Source organism: Micromonas pusilla (genome assembly GCF_000151265.4).
Source record: "Micromonas pusilla CCMP1545 genomic scaffold MICPUCscaffold_2, whole genome shotgun sequence".
Classification (NCBI taxonomy): Eukaryota; Viridiplantae; Chlorophyta; class Mamiellophyceae; order Mamiellales; family Mamiellaceae; genus Micromonas; species Micromonas pusilla.
Window position 1 is genome coordinate 526,026 of NW_003315883.1, and position 21,061 is coordinate 547,086.

At 51.0% G+C, this 21,061-nt stretch overlaps 11 protein-coding genes across 11 annotated transcripts; 6 read left to right on the forward strand and 5 right to left on the reverse strand.

Moving 5' to 3' along the window:
* Positions 1–1,192: 1,192 nt before the first annotated feature.
* Positions 1,193–2,064, reverse strand: MICPUCDRAFT_64189 (uncharacterized protein; the record flags this gene model as incomplete). Its single annotated transcript, XM_003056274.1, has 1 exon — positions 1,193–2,064. Exon 1 carries the CDS (start codon positions 1,739–1,741, stop codon positions 1,193–1,195), a length of 549 nt encoding a protein of 182 aa, XP_003056320.1. The 5' UTR covers positions 1,742–2,064.
* Positions 2,065–2,303: 239 nt separating this feature from the next.
* MICPUCDRAFT_38422 (uncharacterized protein) lies at positions 2,304–3,512 on the forward strand (the record flags this gene model as incomplete). Its single annotated transcript, XM_003055876.1, has 1 exon — positions 2,304–3,512. One exon carries the CDS (start codon positions 2,304–2,306, stop codon positions 3,510–3,512), a length of 1,209 nt encoding a protein of 402 aa, XP_003055922.1.
* Positions 3,513–3,533: 21 nt separating this feature from the next.
* MICPUCDRAFT_64190 (uncharacterized protein) lies at positions 3,534–4,579 on the reverse strand (the record flags this gene model as incomplete). Its single annotated transcript, XM_003056275.1, has 1 exon — positions 3,534–4,579. The coding sequence occupies one exon, from the start codon at positions 4,577–4,579 to the stop codon at positions 3,668–3,670; it is 912 nt and encodes a 303-aa protein (XP_003056321.1). The 3' UTR covers positions 3,534–3,667.
* Positions 4,580–6,731: 2,152 nt separating this feature from the next.
* On the reverse strand, positions 6,732–8,989 carry MICPUCDRAFT_45227 (uncharacterized protein). The gene is made up of 4 exons (XM_003056276.1): positions 8,727–8,989; positions 8,172–8,507; positions 7,595–8,029; positions 6,732–7,546 (listed from the first exon to the last, which is right to left on the reverse strand). Exons 1-4 carry the CDS (start codon positions 8,879–8,881, stop codon positions 6,796–6,798), a joined length of 1,677 nt encoding a protein of 558 aa, XP_003056322.1. The 5' UTR covers positions 8,882–8,989; the 3' UTR covers positions 6,732–6,795.
* Positions 8,990–11,834: 2,845 nt separating this feature from the next.
* MICPUCDRAFT_64193 (uncharacterized protein) lies at positions 11,835–12,476 on the reverse strand (the record flags this gene model as incomplete). The annotated part of the gene is made up of 1 exon (XM_003056277.1): positions 11,835–12,476. Exon 1 carries the CDS (start codon positions 12,069–12,071, stop codon positions 11,835–11,837), a length of 237 nt encoding a protein of 78 aa, XP_003056323.1. The 5' UTR covers positions 12,072–12,476.
* Positions 12,477–13,835: 1,359 nt separating this feature from the next.
* On the forward strand, positions 13,836–15,837 carry MICPUCDRAFT_64196 (uncharacterized protein; the record flags this gene model as incomplete). Its single annotated transcript, XM_003055877.1, has 8 exons — positions 13,836–14,481; positions 14,546–14,756; positions 14,819–14,893; positions 14,959–15,055; positions 15,148–15,211; positions 15,280–15,346; positions 15,416–15,522; positions 15,604–15,837. Exons 1-8 carry the CDS (start codon positions 14,479–14,481, stop codon positions 15,835–15,837), a joined length of 858 nt encoding a protein of 285 aa, XP_003055923.1. The 5' UTR covers positions 13,836–14,478.
* A 156-nt stretch (positions 15,838–15,993) lies between these two features.
* Positions 15,994–16,567, forward strand: MICPUCDRAFT_64199 (uncharacterized protein). The gene is made up of 3 exons (XM_003055878.1): positions 15,994–16,054; positions 16,122–16,192; positions 16,275–16,567. Exons 1-3 carry the CDS (start codon positions 16,028–16,030, stop codon positions 16,489–16,491), a joined length of 315 nt encoding a protein of 104 aa, XP_003055924.1. The 5' UTR covers positions 15,994–16,027; the 3' UTR covers positions 16,492–16,567.
* A 240-nt stretch (positions 16,568–16,807) lies between these two features.
* MICPUCDRAFT_64201 (uncharacterized protein) lies at positions 16,808–17,967 on the forward strand (the record flags this gene model as incomplete). The annotated part of the gene is made up of 1 exon (XM_003055879.1): positions 16,808–17,967. The coding sequence occupies exon 1, from the start codon at positions 16,924–16,926 to the stop codon at positions 17,965–17,967; it is 1,044 nt and encodes a 347-aa protein (XP_003055925.1). The 5' UTR covers positions 16,808–16,923.
* Positions 17,968–18,306: 339 nt separating this feature from the next.
* Positions 18,307–18,540, forward strand: MICPUCDRAFT_14497 (uncharacterized protein; the record flags this gene model as incomplete). The annotated part of the gene is made up of 1 exon (XM_003055880.1): positions 18,307–18,540. A coding segment is annotated over one exon (234 nt), but the record flags the coding sequence as incomplete, so codon positions are not given.
* Positions 18,541–19,755: 1,215 nt separating this feature from the next.
* Positions 19,756–20,148, reverse strand: MICPUCDRAFT_38424 (uncharacterized protein; the record flags this gene model as incomplete). Its single annotated transcript, XM_003056278.1, has 1 exon — positions 19,756–20,148. One exon carries the CDS (start codon positions 20,146–20,148, stop codon positions 19,756–19,758), a length of 393 nt encoding a protein of 130 aa, XP_003056324.1.
* A 265-nt stretch (positions 20,149–20,413) lies between these two features.
* Positions 20,414–20,935, forward strand: MICPUCDRAFT_55205 (uncharacterized protein; the record flags this gene model as incomplete). The annotated part of the gene is made up of 1 exon (XM_003055881.1): positions 20,414–20,935. The coding sequence occupies one exon, from the start codon at positions 20,414–20,416 to the stop codon at positions 20,933–20,935; it is 522 nt and encodes a 173-aa protein (XP_003055927.1).
* Between the last annotated feature and the right edge of the window lie 126 nt (positions 20,936–21,061).

A 21,061-nucleotide genomic window follows, 5' to 3' on the forward strand; every position in this document is an offset into this window, starting at 1 on the left:
TGTGAATTTGAGCCCAGATCGACCGATCGAAAATTTTGAAAGGAAAACGTTCACCGCGAGATTTACCGTCTCTTAAGTGCACATCGAAAGGGCCGGAAATGTGGTGCCAGTCCGGACCTAGCAGTGGTGCACGAAACGAGATTTTGAAGCGCACTCGGTACAGGTACACTACGTGTACACGTACTGGTACAATCCTTCGAAGGTAATAATACTGTACACATATGGTACAGACAGTAGATGTACAGTACGAAGGTACAAGTTGTACTGTGTATATCTGATTTTACGTGTGTACAAAAAGACTGAGCTATCCATGCGGGGAAAACAATACTTTACTGTAACGCGTTGTACGTGTACACGTACTGTACGTGTACTCGTACAAGTCTCGTACGAAAGTACTTTCGTACGAAAGTACGAAAGTACCTTCGAAGGTACTTTCGTACTTTCGTACAACATACGAAGGTATGATACTGTACTACTCGTACGCCCTTAAGCCGCGAATTAACGTGAATTGACGGAGCCTAAAGGGTTGAACCCTTCGGGTTCATTTCACCCTTAACTCTGTCGGCAGCGCGCGCGCGAGTACGCGCGAGTACGCGCGAGTACACGCGGTCGGTCGAAATCGTCGACCGAACTCGCCAATCTCGGTTCAAACTCCCCGACTACCGACGGCCGAAGCGCCAGAGGCGCTGATAATAATGGATCAGTACGTGTACAACGCGTTAACTAACGCGTTGTAGTACACGTACCTCCGCTTTTTTTGTGTAAAATTAGGTGAAATAGTGTGATACTATTAAGCTTGACCGACTGCGTCGGTCAAGGTTCGTTTCACTCACCCTTAATAATATACACAATTTGAACCTAATTTTACACAAAAAAAGCGGAGGTACGACGATGACCGCTGCGCGGTCATCGCTAAATTAAAATCTCAGGAGAAGGTGAGAAGGTCTCGTCAGGCGGGTTTCTCAAAGGTCTCATGTTCCCGTCGCGCAAAAGCCTTTAGGGTTTTTGGGGCGCGAAAAGTTTAGGGTTGGCGCGCACGGCCATTGTCGGTCTGTGTGCGAAGTTTCATGGAAATCAGTTAAGATTTTGTGCTTTAAATAACCAGCGGTCGGTCGGTACCAGTCGTCGGGACATTTCTCCGGAAGCTCTCTGCACACGAAAAATAAATGCGATCTCCCGAGACATCCATAGACTAAGAAGTTCTTTTCCAGCAGTAGATTGCTATGTATGGGGGCATATTATTAAAAGGCTGTGTTGTGCCGTTCAATCCACCCGCGGTGTCGGTAGTATTTGCGAGAGTTGTAATGCCTATTGGTTTAGGGACTTTTTGAAAGTCGTTATGGTAAATTGCTCCATTAGTTTGGACTGCTCTTACAAAGTCATCTAAAGTGTGCGAATGGGAGGGCATCTGAGCTTCCGTTAAAACTACCTCTTTTACACCTCCAGTAGTCTCAAAACTAAAATCAGTATCAGTATCATCTACCGAAAAAAGGCATTTCCCTTGCGCGTAGCGTTGCCAAGTTCCCCCGTTGGAAGTGCTTGGATTTACCGCAGACGCCGTAAAGTAAATACTGCCTATTGGGAATATGGTATTTAGTAGTGTTGTTCCTATACTTTGAGCCTCTAAAGCACCCGTAATCTGTATATCACCAGTCATTTCAATAGCCCCCGAAGAGGTAGTTTTCATAGCTGAAATAACCTGATTTCTTCTTGCTGAACTAAGTGCCTGAACGAAACTCATTACTACTTTATAGATAGAAATTAAGCTGTGCGTCGCCACATATAACACGAAATGTATGGGTTCATAATGTTAAAAGGTTGCGAACCACCAGCAGAGTTAGTAGTATCGGCTTGGTCTATCACATTTGTGGGGACAGCAGCCCAATTTGGACCATAACTAAAATCCGCACCAGGAAAAGTCGTATTTCTATAAGAATCAGCGAATGTATGCGAGTGTGAGGGCATCTCGTTTTCCAAAAGAGTGTGTTGCTTCGAACCACCCGTAGCCCCAGCTGCGAAGTCCGCATCAGTATCACTAACCCCAACGACGCACTTTCCTTCGCCAAATCGAACCCAGGTGGTATTCGCCAGTTGTGTAGAGGGGTTTGTATTAGTATAAGTAGTAATAATAAACCCAATAGGATAGACGATGTCTATCAAATTATTACCTATCGCAGTCGCATACAGGTATTAAAATGTGACATGACGGAAGGTCTGCGGGCGGGCTTCGTGTTGCTTGTTGCTGTACAAGCTACACACTTCCCTGTCGCGCACCGTCGACGTCGGGGGTCGTCGCAAGCGCGATGGATCAAGCGCGCGAACCCGCGTCACCCCCCGGGACCGTGGACGCCCGCGATCCCCCCGTCGCGGACGCGACGCCCGCGAACGCGCCCGCGCCCGCGCGCGCGCGAGGGAGCGACGCCCCGCCCGCCGAGGAACGGAATCGCGCCTCGTCGACTCGCCGAAGCGACGCGCGGAACGATCCGGATGTCGCCACGCGCGAGCTCGAGGATGACGCCGCAGGAGAAAACGACCGCGACGACGACGCGATGCCCGCCGCGGTCGCCGTCGTTCCCGACGCCCCAGAAGGAGCGGAGTGTCGGATATGTCTCATGGACGATCCCCCGTTCTGCTCCCCGTGCAAGTGCAAAGGGTCGATGTCGTACGTCCACGTCGCGTGCCTCGCGCGGTGGTGCACCGAGACCGGGGTAACATCGTGCGAGCTATGCATGCGATCGTTCCCGGGATACTTCGCGAACGCGGGACGAAGCGCGCGGAGGGAACGCGCGAGGGAGGAGGACGAGCGGCGAGCGGCGACGGATCGTCTGCACGCGCAGGCGTTGAACTTCCACGCGGCGTACGGACGTCTGCCCTCCACGACGCTCGATTTCGCGATGATAAACCTAAACACTATGCTCGAAGCGGAGGCGTCCTTACGACGCAATGACGCGAGCGAGGGCAGCGTGCAGGTCGTCGTTATCGACGCAAACGGCCGCGCGCGCACAATCACCTCGCGGAACGTCGCGGAACTCAACGCGCGCGCGAGAGGGGTGCCGGGCATCCCAGACGCGCGAGATACGGGGATCCACCCGGCGACGCTGTCGCAGATACGAGCGCTTCATCACGAGCTCTCGAACAGAGTCGATCACGACGACCCTGGGTCGAGAGAGAGAGAGAGAGAGAGAGACGCTGCCGCGGAGAGGTTCGCGTTTTGGATGAGAATGTTCATCTTCGTCGCGATAGCCTTCGTCGTGCTGTACGTCGTCATCGCTGTGTTCGGGGGGAGCGATTACGACTCTCCCGTGTTCACGCTGAGAGTGTTCGGACTGTTTCTCGCCGTGATGCTGCTCGCGAGGGTCGTGCAGGTGTTCAAACAGAGGAGCGAAGAGAGAGAGGCGAATCAGATAGAGCAGATTTTAGAGTGGCATGCGGTGGCGAGGGAGGAGAACCTACGCGCGGGCGGAGGGGGGGGGTCGGGCGGGAGAAGCGCTCGCAGAGTCGAGATCCTGTGAGCCATATGCGCGCTCGTTCATGCGTATTTAATTTTCCGTAGTGTGTACAATGTGAGCAACCAAGACGCGGTCCAGGTTGTCGACGTCCACAGGACGCGTGAGTCATGTTCGCCGCGATCGTCTCGTTCGTCATTCTCCTTCCCGCGCGCGAGGGCTCAGAATTGCTCCTCTTCCTCTTCCTCGACCATCCACGCGTCTGAGAACAGAAACATCCGCGCGCCCGTCCGCGGAGAGCACATCACGTCCGCGAGCGCGCGGAGAGGAGAACTGCAGGCGCACAGCTGTGTCCGCACGAGGTCGAGGTCGAAGTCGCCTCCGCGGCTGGTCACCTCCTCGGTCTCGTCTTCGCGCTTGTCGTCGCCGTCATCCGACGCGAAAAGGAGCCGCCGCGGGTTGTGGAGCGCGGCTTGCGTGGCGGCGGTCGCCACCGCGGACTGGCGCGCCTTGGCCTCTTCCTCCGCCGTGGCCTCCTCCTCCGCACCGCGCGCTCGCGCCGTGAGACTCAGGTCGCCGCAGAGGTCGAGAGACGACTCGGCGGCGGCAGGGGAGATGATGCACACCGACGGAATCGTAGCAATGAAAGGCCCGGACGATGGGCGCGATGGACGCATGTACGGCGTTAACGCGAGCGCAGCGCAGTCGACGTTTTTCTTAGAGCACGCCTCTTCGCCGGCCGTGTTCGCCTCGTTCGTCGTGTTCGTCGCGGCCGTCGCAATCGTTGCTTCCAGCGCTTCAGTGGCCTCGTGGCGGAGAAGGACGATGTCCAAGACGTCCAGCGACGTGTCGAGGGGCTTTGCGAAATGCCGCGTGCGCTTATTTCCCGCTTCTCGCACGCGCGAGCTCTCGTCCTCGCTCTGAAACCCTTCTTCTCTCGCGGTCTCCTCCGCGTCGCAGAGCGCGCGCTTCTTCGCCGCCCATCTGGAAGCAAGGGACGCGCCGCAACCGCGATGGAAATTGTTCTTTGTCGCGCCCTGCCACGCAAGCATGCCACTCTTGAGACGAGTCGTGAACTGTAGACTATGTGAGGACTGCGCGCGTGCTTTCGCAGAGGAGCGGAGCAATTTCATAGGGACATTTTCTGTTCAGGGCTTTTATTCATTTTTTTAAGAAAAAGGTCCCGAGGGGTCCGAAAACGGTCTTCCCGTCTTTAGTCTACCACGCAAACGCATGGATCTGTTGTCTAAAATCGCAAATGGCTGCTATGCAAAGTTGCAGATCCTTCCGCGCCACGACGGCGCATGGAAAAGCGCGGACGTGATGGTGCGCGTCTGACTGCGCTCATACGAATTGGGAATTAAAAAAGTCGCAAATTAATTTGGCCGAATACGAGAAGAGTACGAGGCTGACTGGGCGTCATGCGCCGCCTCGTCTATACCGTCGTATTTCCGTACGGAAGTGCCTTCGTAGTCAAAGGGCTACTGTCATTTATTAATATCGGTCCCTGCCTGCTGCTTGTACACATAAAATATCCCTACGGAAGTACGGAAGTACTTCCGGAAGTATGACAAAGGACTGACAAAGATAACATACAAGGTAGATTTCGATATTTAAATACGACCTATATTGCCCGAAGTTGAAGTTAAAAAAGAGACTGACTGATGATTACTATTTGGGAACGTGCGAAGTGTGTCGTCGTAGGCGAGTTGCGGCAGCGCACGAGCATATGTACGGGGCGGCGAGACTTCGTGATTAAGCTGTTCTACGATAGTACAGAACCACCTGATATGGGTTCATAATACTGTGGGGCTGACCTCCGCCAGTAGAACCAGTTTGAACGATTTGATTATTGTTGTCAATATACCAATAGCTATTTCCGCCAGTTATACCAACGAAAGTAGTGTTAAAACTATCGTGAGAGTGCGACGGCATTTCGTCAATAGAAAGAGTATGTTTCACATCACCACCAGTTCCCCCGAGGGTCGTAAAATCTGCGAATGCTTGGTCTGCTACGGATTGATTTGGGTCTTCGCAGTACAACGTTGTAGTTTACGAAAGTACTAGATAGCTAGCTAGCTAGTGTACCGAAGGTACAGAATCTTCGGAAGTTGTACTGTACAGTACACTACACGTACAGTACACGTTTTATGTACGGAAGTGGAAGTACTTTCGTACGAAAGTACGAAAGTACTTTCGTACTTTCGAAAGTACTTTCGTACTACGTTGTACTGTACACTCTACAGTGTGTAGATGTGTACACTGTACACGTAGCTCTACAGTACGAAGGTATTACGAAGGTATCTATTTATTCTTCTCCCGGACAACTTAGTACAAGGGCTTAGTTGAATAAACAACTTTTACTTCCGGAAGTACTGTAGCCCTACGTGTACTGTACACGTACGGAAGTACCTTCGTACCTTCGAAGGTACTTTCGTACTTTCGTACATTTGTACTTTCGAAAATACTTTCGCAAGTACTTTCGTACGAAAGTAATACGGAAGTACTTTCGTACCTTCGAAGGTACGAAAGTACAACGTTGTACTTTCGTACGATTTTTGTACGGAAGTAAACAACTTATTCTATTTCCGGAAATAAAAAATGTACTTTCGTACAACTAGTATGTACGAAATTACACGTACAGTATGATACTTTAAAGTACGAAAGTACTCGTACGAAAGTACAAATCGTACTTTCGTACTTCCGTAGACTACTTTCGGTACGTGTACGTGTACGTGTAGCCCGTGCTCGTTTCGGTGCACGTATGTGCGTGCGAGAACGTGTCCAGCCGATAAAAACGTCGCGTCTCTCACAAGCCCCCCCTCTTCGCAACCGTTCGAACCCATGCTGCGTCCATACGAAAATGAAATCAGAGATTACACAGAGAGGGCTCGCATCGCAATGATGATAAAGCATAAAAACAGCTCAATCGGTGAGCGGACAGCTTGGAGACACCAACTTAACCAAGGACAAAAAAAGGACAAAAAAACACAACAACAGTGGAGAGGAACGTGAAGGAAGCCGAGGAGGCGTCGAAAGACGCCGCATGCAATGACGACGCACCATGAAACCCGGCCGCGATGGTCATGTCGCGCGGCTCGCCGGATTGGCTCGAGGGCGAACGCCGACGAGGGTGAGGACGAGTTCGGTAGAGATACGCGCGCGGACGCCGGCGGCAAGTCGAGCGACGCTCGCTTCTCGTCGTCCAAGAGATGGCGTCAGGCGCGAACACTGCACTGTGTGTCTGAGACCATTTGAGGAATGTAACCCGGATAAGGTCGAGTTGTTACCCACGCGCACTTTCCTCACATTAACGCGTCGCGGAGGCGCGCGTTTTTTCTACCGACCCTCACTCTCTCGCGAGGCCGAAACTCTTGCCAACGGCTTCGCACCAAAGCGCGAACCGCTTTGCTCTTTCTTCTGCAGTTGTTCTCGGCTCGAACGTCGTCGTCGCGGTCTCATCGGCGCCGCCGTCACCGTCGCCGACGCGTTCAAAATCCCCCTCCCGCGCAAAAACATCTTCCTCGCTCCACAGCCCAGCTCCTATCCCGGCGGCGAGCGCGGCCCCGAGCGCTGTTGTCTCCACGTCTCTCGGCCGTGAAATTTCCATCCCCAAGACATCTGCCTGAGTCTGCATCAGCAACGCGTTCGCGGTCGCGCCGCCGTCCACGCGCAGAACATTCGGCACCGAGAACGACGCAGTAGACTTTAGTTGATCCGAGTTTTCCACGTAGCCGCTTTCGCCAGGGCGTCTGCAAACGTCCGCGATCATCGCGTCCAACACGTCTTTTACCTGAAAACAAATCGCGTCAAGCAGCGCCCTCGCGATGTGCGCCGCAGTGGAGTGCTGCGTTAAACCCACGATCACCCCTCTCGCATCTTGCTTCCAACGCGGCGCGAATAACCCTGTGAATGCCGGGACGAAGACCACGCCGGCGGCGTCGTCGACGCTCCCCGCGAGTGGCTCCACGTCCGAGGTGCTTCGAATTATCCCGAGGTTGTCCCGCAGCCACTGCACGCCCGCGCCCGCAATCGCGACGGACCCTTCCAGAGCGTACAAACAATTGGGCGCGTACCGTGGCGCATCCTCCGAGCTGTCGCTGTCGCCGTGTGCGCGTTTTGGATTTGAACCTGGCTTGAGTCGCCACGCCACTGTTGTGAGCAATCCATGCTCGGACGTCACGACGTGACAGCCAGTGTTCAAAAACATGAAACATCCAGTGCCGTACGTGCACTTCGCCTCGCCAGGGCGGCAGCGCTGCCCCAGCGTCGCCGCGTGCTGATCCCCGAGAGCGGCGGTTAATTTCACGCCGCGCAAATACCCGAGCGCAATCGTGCCAAAGTCGTCTGCAGAGGATAGAATCTCTGGCAGCGATTCCACGTTCACTTGAAACGCGTCGCACGTGTCTTTTCGCCAACGCGTCGTTCTCAAGTCCATGAGCATCGTCCGTGATGCGTTCGTCACGTCCGTGACGTGCCTCGCCCCGTTCGTGAGGCGGTGAACGAGCCACGAGTCGATCGTTCCAAACTTCAACGTTCCGTTTTTGTTCGCCTCACGAACGCGGGCGGAGTTTTCAAGCAACCTGCGACATTCGCGCGGCGGGGTTCGAATGAATCGGTCAGTCAGTCGATCGGTCAGAGGATCGGTCAGACGATCGGCTTATTCAAGCGGCATGCGCGCTACGGCATCTGTTGAAACGACGACTGTCTCGCGTGCGCGCGCACCAACGCATCTTCCCGGCGCTGAAGTACGTGTTGATGGGGAGCCCGCACGATTCGCGGAACCGATCCGCCCCCGTGTCCTCGCCGTCTTCCCTCGCCTCGCGAGTCAACTCGTCGCAGATGTCTCGCGTGCGCGTGTCTAGCCAGACGATCGCGTTGTGCAGGCACTCCCGCGTGCGCGCGTCCCACGCGACGACGGTCTCCCGTTGGTTCGCGATCCCGATGCACTCGATCGCGGTCGCGTCGACGCCGCCACCGGGGGCGTCCCCTCGCGCGCACGCGCGTTCCATGCACGTCAGCGCATTCGCGAATATCTCCTCGGGATCGTGTTCGCACCATCTGAAGAGAAAGGAGGTGGAGGTCGCGGTGGCGTGGGGGGTGAGCGCAGTGGCCGATGCAGAGCGACGCGGGAGGTGACTGACGCGCGCTCGGACGGGCGGTCGCGAACGGAACGGAAGAGAAGCGGATCGCGCGCGCGGGCGCGAGGATCGATTCGATTAGGCTGGAGCCGAGATTTAGGAGTCGGCGTGATCCGCGCGATGCGAATGGCGCACGCACCCGGGCTTCGGATACGTCTGCGCGTGCTCGACCTGGTGCGACGACACCGGCGTCAAGACGCCGGGGCGTTCGATCCTGTACAAGATGAATCGCGTCGACGTCGTGCCGTTATCGAGCGCGCCGACGTAGCGCGTCGTCGTCGCCGTGGACGTCATTCCTTCGACTCGACGCTAGGGACTGGACCGCGTTCGAGGGCGGTGCAGACGACGCGAGCGCGTCGAGAGCAAACGGCGCGATATCCCGCGCTCGTGAACGGCGACGCGCTCGTCGCAAAAAATGTTGCGACAGGAAAAGAACGGTGTACGTGTAGTGTACGTGTACAGCTGTACACGTACGTGTACTGTACACGTACTGTACACTGCTCGCATTTAGATCACATGTTTTGCCCGGATGGGTTACGTGTAGAGCTCAGTCTTTTTGTACAGTACTGTACGTGTATATCAGATACAGTTCAGTATTGTACACGTGTACGGAAGACTGTACGTGTACGTGTACACGTACGTGTACACGTACACGTACAGTACGGAAGTTTTTTTTTGTGTGTCTCGTGTTTATTTGTGGTGCGGTTTATGTGTGTGTATGACTCGTATACGTACAGCTGTACAGTACATACACATACAGTACAATAACGTGTACGAAAGTATTGTTGTAAATGCACGTTTTATTCAGTGATATTCGCAGACTATCATTTTGTGTACAACGTTGTACAGTAGTGTACGTGTCGAAGACCCACGCGTATCGCGCGTCGTTTCCGGCGTCACATCCCGCCGTCGTGTACCGCGTCGTTCCGTATGACTTTTTGGTCATGACCAGCTCGGTTGACGATTTGCATTTTTTCCAGACTAAAAAGTCTCGTGCCCGAATACGTCACATTTGCCCGGAAGGGCTGCGTAGTTTTCGTTCTGAGCGAGGGAACAACGCGCGCGTTCGACTGAAACGGTCGTGTAAAGTGCGTTACGCCGTCTTTCAAGGACACAGTGTGTCACATTCGCTCTACTCTCTTGTTCACGCGTCTCACGCTCACTGGTATCGCGCTCGTTTGTACGGGCCAATACCTTGCCGAACTTCACGAAACGCTTGTGTCACGACGTTCCCTAATTTGAAACTGGCGGGAGGGTCCATTTTGGACTCTCCCGCCACTTTCCGAAGGGCGACCCCCGAACTGCATAGAAAGCTTTTGGGGATATGGAACGACCTGACAGAAACATTTTGTTCGAAAGGAGGATCGTTTCTCGTTGTGTCTTCTGCTCTATAATTCTTCGGTTTTGGCTTGAAAGTCTTTCGGACTTCGCTCGTCACTACGTTCGTCCTTGCTAGCACATCCGCCTCTAACCGCGCCATCGCGCAACTCCAACTCGAGTTGTTTTTCTCGCGCTCGCCACATGTTGTTCGACGCAGCGTACCGATTCGACTGCACGGTATTCACCAGTGTACTCGTTACGAACCGGTTGTGCACACCGCACGGGATCGACAATTTCTTTCGTTGGAGTTCACCGAGGGAAATTCTTGCGGGAGCACGCCCAGGGTTCAGAGGCTGTGTGGCAGGTGCATTGCGCACGCGTCCATCTTCCTCCGCGTCGCCGCAACCGCGGTATGGGCCAGGTTCAACTGATCGTGGACCAACCGCACCGCGGCCGCGGCGTTCGCGTCCGGGCTTCGCAAGGAACGCGACAAGCCGCGCGTCATCTTCGTCAACTGCGGACGCTCGCACTATTTCCGTGTTACTTTCCTTTCCCCGCAGACGCCACGCTTCTTCGCTCGAGGGCGAAGATGTAGCGGAGTCGGTTCTGTTGTTGTCGCCAACCCGAACGCGGCGCTTCCTTCGTCGTGTTCGCGTCTTCTCTTCACGCTCTCTCCCTCGTCTCCGCTGTCTTTTCTTTCTTGCCCCCCCCTTCTGATTGTCTTCGTTTACTTCACGCGCACTAGATCCCGAATCTGCGCGCGCGTTCGTCGAGTTCACTTGTCTCAGCGTGTTCGCGAGGTATCGCTCGTTCGGGCGGACGCGCAAACCATCCTTATTCGAGGGTTCGTTCAGCGCGTTCACGCTGCGATGTTTAGCCGCGTCCACGCGGTCGCGCGCTTCGGATATCAACAGCGACGCAAGGTAGCTCTCTCGCCTCGCCTGCGCTCCGGCGGATGCGTCTGACATGCGTTGTGTGCGTCAATTGTGGGGTTTGTGGACGTGACACTGACGTTTTCCTGTTTTATTTTTACTCGTATCTTGTGCTGTACGTGTACACGTACACGTACTGTACGTGTACTGTACCTTCGAAGGTACGAAAGTACTTTCGTACACTCGAAGGTACAACTACACGTACTTTCATACCTTCGTACTTTCGTACATGTTTATGATCTCGTATCATACGTACTCCATGTACTACAACTACTACCTTATCAGCTATGACGTACTGCGGCTACTTACATCCTAATCAGTCGATAACGCCTATGGAGCGTTTTTCTCTTTTTAGCACCTGTTTCACTTCACTCTTACTCAGACTGTAGAGTGTTTGTGAGTTGAATATTGATTGAACAAAAGCACGGCGCGAAGGTTGATACACTCCCCTTCCGCCACAGCTCGTGTCCTGCATCGGTGATACACTCCCGATCGGGCACGGCTGCTTCTACTGTTCTCACTCAGACTGTGTCCGAAACTGTCTTGTCACAGTATCGTCACTTCGTTACTCCCTGCTCTGTGGCTTACCAGATCCGGCATTACCGTGCGCTTACTTGGATCCAGTTCGCCCCAGGCCTATCCCAGACTCCACTTGTACCTTTCGGCACATTCGCGTATTCTGTGATTGTATATCTTGAACTTGACACGTTGACCCCTGTCACCTCGCGATCTCTCAATGCGAGGCAGACCAAGTGTCTGAGTTCCGGATTTGGTAGTACTACGCGTACTACGTACTACTTCGACTGACTCGAATCGTAACTGTACACGTACTGTACACGTACTGTACACGTACACGTACACGTACACGTACACGAACGTGTACACGTGTACACGTACAGCTGTGTGTGTATCTGATTTCAAAAAGACTGAGCTCTATCCCATCCGGGCAAAACATGTGATCTAAATGCGAGCAGACCACACTACGAACAATCCTCTCACGTAGTAAGCAACCCCACGACGGGATTCATGAAACCCATGTGAGCCTCACGAGCGCACGGAGCCGGGGCGATGTGGAAATCGCCAGCAGTGTCGGGCTCCATAAAAAGGATTTGCGCTGCCGCGCCCGCGTGGAAGTTTTCAGAGTCACGTGCGGTTCTGAGCGCGTACGAGATGGGCGCGCCAGCGATGCGGTCCCCGATGGCGGATACGAGCGCGACGGAGATGTGGCCCATGATGCGTCGTTTCCAATAGCTTTTGCTCCTCGCGATGGCGGAGAGCGTGGCCTCGGTCGCGGCCTCGGAGGCGGCGTCGCCGGCGGGGACAGTACCTCTCGCACCGTGATCGGCGAGATCGTTAAGGAACTTGCGGAGCGCTGTACACGTAACTGTATGTGTAGTTGTGTACGTGTACGTGTACAACTAGGTGTACAGTATCTATCTTCGTGCGGAATTATTACTTCCGGAAGTACGAAAGTACGAAAGTACTTCCGTACGTCCGTACGTTGTACTTTGAAAGTACAACTACTTTCAAAGTACGAAGGTAGCTCCGTAGGGCGACTACCTTCGTGTGTAGCTGTGTACTGTGTAGCTAGCTAGCTAGCTAGCTAGCTAGTCTATGTACTTCCGTACTATGTAGCAATGTACTTTCGTACTTCCGGAAATACTTCCGGAAGTAGCCCTAGCTAGCCAGCTCACTAGCCTACGTGTACAGCTGTACAACGTAGAACGTACGTACGAAGGTACAGTACGTTGTAGTGTACTTCGAAGGTGCTTCATAACTAAAATACTTTTATCAATCATTTAAGATATGTGTAAAACAACTTACGTGTACAAGTACGTGTACAGTACACGTACAGCTACTCGTAGTCATATTCATACGAGGGCCTATGCTGTTCGCGGGTCGCCCTACGGGCACGTTTAACGGCGCGCGCGTGGGCCGATTTGCCTTTCAAAATTTTCGCCCCTTGATCGTGAATCTCCGGTCAGCCTCGTTGAAAAATAATCACCGATGAAAATGCGATGAAAATTTCCCCACCGGAAGGACGCGGTTTCAACGTGTTTTTACCCGACTAATTTGAAACTGGCGAAGGTGGTCAAAATGACCACCTTCGCCACTTTCCGCAAGGGCGACCCGCGAACAGCATAGTATCAATGACTACAACGTAGTCTGAATAAAATAGCCCTGCGAGTGCCCTGCGTACAGTGGTACCTTCGAAGGTAAATAGAGACTACGAAGGCACAGTAACGCGGTGTACACGTAGCCCTACATACACGTGTACACGTACGCATAAGTTGCTGTACACCAGGGGTATACACGTAAAGAAAAGTTCATGAATAAATAAGACACAAGTGACAAGGCTACACGAACGTTACACTAGCTAGTAGCTATGGCTACACGTACTTAGTCTACAGTAGTTTACTGAACGGTTTCGGGTCGCGGGACATTCATACCTAAGGTATTATAAATGTTCATAACAACTTAGGGCTACACGTACTGCATGTTTTACGTGCTAATAAGTACGAAAGTACTTTCGAAAGTACTTTCGTACGAAAGTACTTTATGAGCAATTCGTCTGAGCGCGACTATCGCAACTCGTCTATTGGAACTGATATTGCCTGTAGCCCTGTACAGTACATACGTGTAGCTAGACTAGCTAGATGGACTACTCGTAGCTAGAATAGACTAGCATTGGACTAGCTATCTAGCTCTATGTACACGTAGCTAGCTACCTTGAAGGTACCTTCGAAGGTACGAAATAAAGTACTTCCGGAAGTACCTTCGTACGAAAGTACTTTCGTACTTCCGTACGAAAGTACTTTCGTACTTCCGTAGATACAAGCTTATTTAGCTACATACGAAGATACCTTCGTAGAATAGATATTCTATGTGAGTGATACGAGTACGTGCAGTCTACAAATTGTACTGTACACGTACGTGTACGTGTACAGTAAAAGTAGTCTACCATAAAAATTGTCAGAAGGTAACAACCGCGCGCGCAACGCGTTGTGGTCAGCACGCGTTTTGCACCTATCGCACTGTTCAGAACGAAAGTTATTCTCGAGTTATACCCGGATTTTTTTGGGATCGCTGCAAGCAACATGTTAAGGTAGTCTCGGAAAAATGCCGCCACGTGTGCTAAGTTGGCCTGGTCGCCTAGTATTTCTTTTCGTTGCGCACCTCGGCTGCTTAGCTCTCGGTTCAAGTGACATCGAGCTGCACCCGTCGCTCGGAGGTGGCGGGACGATGATAACGCTGAATGGTTTGCACATATCAACCGCGCCGGCTGCCGTATTCTGCAGGTGAGGAACTTTCAAAACCTTTCAATTAATTAACGTATTCCGGTTCACTCAAAGAAAAACACAGAATGGGCGAGCAACTGATTTTCGCTCAACTTAGCAAGGACTCCACCACTCATGTATCGGTGATACTTTGCGAAGTCCCGCAGCTCTCTACAGGTTTTATTAGTGTCGATGTTACTCTCAACGGAAGGGACTATACCAATGCGGGTCTCTATTTTGAATACGGTTCGGCTCCTTACTTTGTTGAATAACAAGTTATTTTCTAAACGTTTCAGCAGTTACCACTTCGATCTGGAACGTGTTTCCAAAGCGCGTGGATCCACTGGGTGGATCCCTTGTCATGGTAAGCTCTCCCCTTCAAGACACACGTGTTCGGCTTTGACAATTATGCCTGCTTTCCTACACAGGTTCAAGGGCAGGGATTTCGCAACGGTTGTGTATGTGATGGCGGCACTGGGTCTTTTGTCCAAGCAGCTATTTTTTCCAGTGCCTTACTTTTCTGCGAAATCTTGGCTAAAATATCGACAAACGGTACAGCTGGCATTCCATTGACTATTGCCGTTACGAGTACTCAAAACGAGAGTGAGCATATTGATGTATACGTGTTGGGGTATTCACGTATGTTGCGTAAAATTTGAAAAGTAAACTCTTAGAGAGTTGTTCATGTGATAACCATGTAGGCGTGTTCGAGATAACTGGCGTGGTGCACAACTTTGCTTTAGACGGTTCTCTTGGAAGCGAATTCATAGTGGAAGGTGTGCTCAGATTGAATACTGATCAAAGGGAAGTTGTGAACTTAGTTTCCTTTTACAAATTGCAGGCAACTTTTTTGGTTCTGACTCTATCACGGACGAACTCATTTGTAAATGTTTATTTGGCTCAGTTCTGACTTTTGGACGCCAAATTTCTTCCACTAGGTATTTTTTGTGCATCATAACCATCTGCCACGAGATCTTAGCTGTTAACCTTCAGCCCAACTATTTAGTATTTACGGTTTTATGTTTTCCAGTTGCAGTTGTGTTTTGCCTGAATTGTATCCAGGGAGGCATACACTTTTATTTTCAAACAACCAGGTTCAAAAAAAACACTTTATGTTTTTGCCTCCACCTGCTGAACCTGCTGAACATAATTATTTATTAAGGCTGGATTTGCTGTGGTAGACAGCTTTACAACGCAGACGAAGGTATTGCCTATTGCTCTAAATTTAGGTGAGTTTGCTTATTCATTTCGGCAGATTTGTATTACCTGATTACTCATACATTATCGATCTCGTGCAGATCTAGATTCTACATTCGGTTTTCATTTTCTTTCGACCATTTCGACATATTCGCGCTTAAGCAAGAGAATAGATGCTCCCCATTTGTTTAGTCAAAACCACCAAAATGTATTATTGTGTTTACTTTAGCGCACTGATCTTCTGTTTCCCAATGAGCTTTTCATTTTTCTCAACTCTGACTTTGAGCAGGCTAGCTTTCTTGGTTCATATGATCTCGTATCTCTGAACCCGACTTCTCGGAGTACATTTTTGCAACAGGGCGGGAGCAAAATAAAACCGACACTCGATATCATCGAACCTCGGACCGGTGATGAAGGGGGTGGCACAGTAGCTCACGTGCAGGGTGCAAATATGGTTGGACAGGATAATCTAACCGAATGCCAGTCACGACTGTTTACGACCACTTTTTTTCTCAGGGATTAAGTGATGATGGCCGACTTCTCTGCAGATTTGGCACAGTGCTGCAATTTCTGTTTTCTGTGTCATCGACACTTATTTTCTTTGAAGTACCTGCTCTTGCTTTGCCCTTGGTATTAATGTGTCCCATGTATGTCCTGCTTTTTTTACTTTTGTTTTTCAGTCGGGACATGCACGCATTGAGTTATTACCGGAAATGCCTGCAACTGGCATTGACGATGCGGTATATTTTTGCGTACCTATCTAATTCTCGTTTCCACTTTAACAACCCACGTTCTTCACGGGCACAGGAAGCTATAAATTATAAATATTTTGACCCTCCTACACTAGAGTTTTTGATTCCTGAAAGGGGTCCTGCTGGGTATGATCTATTTTTCACAGCAACTCACTCTTTGCAAAGCTCATTATTTTCTTGCTCACATCATCATTTGTTCCTCACATAGAGGGGGCACAACTGTTCACATTCACGGGCTTAAATTTAAAGACACTCGGCACTTAAGCTGTAAGCTACGGAATATACACGTCCAGGCAGCATTTATCAGCGAAAGGGAGATTGTTTGTCTGACTCCCTCATGCACATTAGGGAATGTGGCGGTTGATATTTCCCTGAATAGAAGAGATTTTTCTGGGAGGTATGCCGAGTTCAAGTATCTCCTGTAATACTCGTTATCTGCTGGTTTATTTATCTTCGTAGCATTTATACTGTAGCCCTATTACTTTGGAACGTACTTCCATACCTTCGAATATGTAGGGCACATAGTGATAGCACGTTAATAGACTATAATACCTTCGAAGGTACTTTCGTACGAAAGTACGAAAGTACTTTCGAAGGTAAGACTAGGGTACTTCCAGAGGATACGTAGGTAGCTAGATATGTACCTTCGTACCTTCGTACATATCTACATACAGTACTGTCTGTAGCTACATACTGTACAGAAGGAAGAGTTCTCTTCGCTACCGTCGCACACGTTACAACCGTTCATATACGCGCCTCGCGCCTCACTTCGGTTTCGAAACGCACCCTTTCCCGATAAGCCATTGGCCAATGTTGAGCGGTCCGTAAAATTGTTCGGCTCAAGACGAATAAGTAGAATGCATGTGCCGAACGACCCTGGAGCGTTCGGTTCTCAGCAACTCTCCGAGCAACCCAGCCTGTTACCCGTACCAAGGAGTTGGCGAGCACAAAATTTAGGCGCAACCGATGGTATTCGTGCGGATAAAGCTGATTTCGATCGAAATAGCTTAATATTGGATGACACCACGCGTACTTTGCTGAATGCGGCCCTTGATCTCATAAACTTCAGGCTAGAGTTTCCGTCTGAAGCTAGTAGTGTCCACGAGTTTGAAGGGTCTCAGGGATTTACTTCGGTCATCAGTTCAGATTCCGCCTGGCCCTACAGATTAAGCAATTTGCATCCTGTCAAATGTATGTTTGACGCTGTTGATACTAGATCCAAAAGTGACTTACGTGCTTCCGGAAACCCTGGCAAGGCCGTATCCGCAGTTGTTCGTGACCAAAGGCCTTTCTTCAACCAAGTTGCACAGTCTAAAGCCGAAGAAAGCGAACTCGATAGTTTGGATAACGATCAATTAGGTCGTATGCAAACAGATTTGGTCACTTCCTCTTGTCGCTCTGTCCCACGTCTCGATATTTCAAAGGTTGACAGCATAAGTGTAAAGCAAAACTGGAAAAACCATAAAGATAAGAATGCAGACAGTCGAGGCGGGGGTCTGCGCAAAACGTTCCATTTAATGGATGGAGTAGGCAAACGTGATGACGCACTTGAATCCTATGCTGCTGTAGCCGAGCGAAATCTTGATTTAGAACTTGGGGTGCGGGACAGGTTGGATCTTTCACAAAAAGAGTTTGCAGCACCGGAAATTCACAAGCTGAAGAACAAAGCTTTAGTACCTAAAATCGTACTCAGTGCGATGCAAAAAGAATCGTCAGACAAATGCCGTCAGTTGTTTTCGAAAGAAAACTCAGGTACGAAATCTGAAGGCAATCGAATTTCTGGCAAGCATACAAACAGTCTTCCACACAAACTCTCTGAGCAACAGCCAGAAGGCTCACCGTTCTTGGTGTGGAACACAGTTTGGTCGCATTTTCATGAAACTTTGACATCATGTAGATGAATGATGGCTTCTCATTCACTCGCTTCTCTGATTCTACCCTTATCGTCGGTATCAAACGCAAAAATTCCGCCAGCAAAAGCCATAAAAAGTGTTAAAAAAGTAAGTCTTGCAGGTGGTTCCCGCCTTTCTGTACCAGTGACTGAGGGACGGACACGGCAGTTCACCACTATTGATTTTCGAAATTTATTTTCATATGCACGACATGGCAAATATAAGCAGGTATGTCTAGTTCATGTTCTATCCTGATTTGCTACATCTGAATACGTTTCGTTCTGAGTTTCTTTTTCTTTGCAGGTGACCGAGTTACTTCATAGCGGCTGTCCAGCAGAAGGCCGGGATCAGTTCGGCAACACTCCTTTCATTATTTCTTGCCAGAATGGCAATGCTCGAATAGTAAAGGCCTTGCTTCGACATGGTGCAAGTTTGGACTCGCAAAACAAACAGGGATGCACTGGATTGCACTATTGCATTGCATATGGTTTTAATTCCCTTAGTGATTACCTCATAGCCAAAGGGGCGAACGACAAACTTCTGAATAAGTTGGGCTTGAATCCATACGAGGGAATCAAATGATTTTTTTTTTCCTGTGAAACGAAGAGCTGTTATCACTTGCTAGAGATTTAAAAAATTAGCTTTGTAATAATCTGCCACACTAAACGCTTCAATCAACTCTCTCGCCACGACTCGTTAGCAACGAGAACAGAGCCGGGTAAGCTCCTGGGCATTTCAGTCAGCGAGGACTTCCACACGTCTTTGTGGCTTTGCAACGTGTATTTATAGTCGTGTACATGCACAACGTTGTAAATGATGCAAATTGTACCTTCGAAGGTATAACTATACGGAAGGAAGGACACTGCGCGGAAGTATTCTACAGTATTGATAGTATGATATTTCCGGAAATATTCTATCTATTTCCGGAAGTCATCACAGTCTACAACGTTGTACGTTACATCCGTACGAAATAAGTACTTCCGGAAGTACTTCATACATGTGATGGGAGAGGAGGATCTCAGTTGCGCTGGCGCGCACGGTAGGACAACGACTCTTAGGCGGTGGCGTAGATGCGGTGGTTGGAGTCGCGGATGTGAGTGAGAGCGAGAGGGAGCAAGGTAGGGGTAGCACCACAGAACGTTTCACGGATTAGAGTCCGCACAAGCCTAATATTTTTATGGAACGGGGGCTATTTTTACACACACACGCACACACACACGTGTGCAACTGTACACGTGTACAGTAGTTGTACATGTGCGGAGGTACTTGTACGTTTATCTTGTACTTAGTACTTTCGTACTTTCGTACGAAAGTACGAAAGTACTTTCGTACTTTCGTATCTTCGAAGATACTTCCGGATATTTCCGTACTTCAGTACGAAGGTACAGTACGTGTAGCCCTACATGTACAGTAGGGCTACATACATAGACTACGTTGTACGTTGAAAGTACGAAAGTACTTCCGTACGTTGTACGGAAATACCGAAAGTACTTTCGAAAGTACCTTCGCACGGAAGTACGGAAGTACTTCCGGAACGTGTACTGTCGGATATCTTCAGCTGAGGTGCCTTCGAAATACACGTAGGGCTACGTGAGTCGTACGTGTACGTGTACAGCTGTACACGTACTTCCGGAACTTCCGGAAGTACGGAAGTACTTTCGTACGAAAGTACTTCGGAAGTAATAGGATTTGCGCTGCCGCGCCCGCGTGGAAGTTTTCACTGAAGAGGGGTTTAGTAGCAAAATCGGGTCTAAAATCGGGTGTAAAATCGGGTGAATCGGGTCACCCCACCCGATTTTAGACCCGAATTTCGAAACGGGGTTTAGTTGCAAAATCGGGTCTAAAATCGTATGGCAAAATAGGTTGGGGTGACCCGATTTTCCACCCGATTTTGGCGCAACTAAATCCCACAACTGAGTTTTCAGAGTCACGTGCGGTTGTGAGAGCGTACGAGATGGGCGCGCAGGCGGTGCGGTTCCCGATGTCGGATACGAGCGCGACGGAGATGTGGCCCATGATGTGTCGTTTCCAGTAGCTTTTGCTCCTCGCGATGGCGGAGAGCGTGGCCTCGGCCGCGGCCTCGGAGGCGGCGTCGCCGGCGGGGACAGTACCTCTCGCACCGTGATTGGCGAGCTGGTTAAGGAACTTGCGGAAGCGCGGCGCCTTGAAACCGTACGTGTCGATGGCCATGGTCACGAGGCTGAAGCCGCGGCCCTCAGGGATGTTGCCGTACCAGTCGAGCTTCTTCTTCTCCGCCTCGAGCGCGTACTCGCCCGGTTAGATGTTCGCTGGTGAGCGGGTCCCATCGGGGCGCTGACCGTTGTATTTCGCGCGCCCGTCACCTTTGAACGGGTGGGGGACGACGACGTCACCGAGGATCCTGGTCATCGAGCTGTCGAGTCCCGTGATGCTGATGTCAACGGTTTTCATGCGGTCTTGGTGTGCGCCTCGCACAATGTCGCGGGGGAGGATGCCCCGGAGGCCTTTCGTCACGGCGACGAGTCCGACGTCTTTGCACAGCTGTGCGACGGCTCGCACCACGCGGTCGTGGGTGCGGACCCTGTTGCCGCCGGCGTTGCCTTCCTTGTGGTTGAGGATGTGGTGGACGGCGTTGTGTGTGAACGTCGCGTTGCCGCACTCGGCATGGTGGCGTGCGAGTTTCCGGTCGATGAGGACCTTGATGGCGGCGGGGATTGAGGCCGAGCTCGAAGCGAACTTGGTTTCGCACGTGAGCGGTGGAGAGCTCCCCGGCCTTCGAGAAAGGGATCACCGTGTGCCAGGCGGTCGCGCCTTCGCCCCGGAGCGAGTCCATGGATACCGCGACCTGGGCGGCGAACTCGCGGACGTGTGGGTCCGCGGAGTACAGGTACACGTACAAATGTACGGAAGTATCTACACGTTGTACAACGTCGGATGTACACGTACACCTGTACACGTGTACAACGTCGTTACCGTACAGTACGTGTACTGTACCTAAACCAGTGAGTCCTAAACCCACTAGCCCTACACGTACTCGTATCTTCGTACGAAAGTACTTTCGTACGAAAGTACTTTCGTACGAAGGTGTATTATGAGATCGAGAGCTTGAGAGCAAACGAACCTC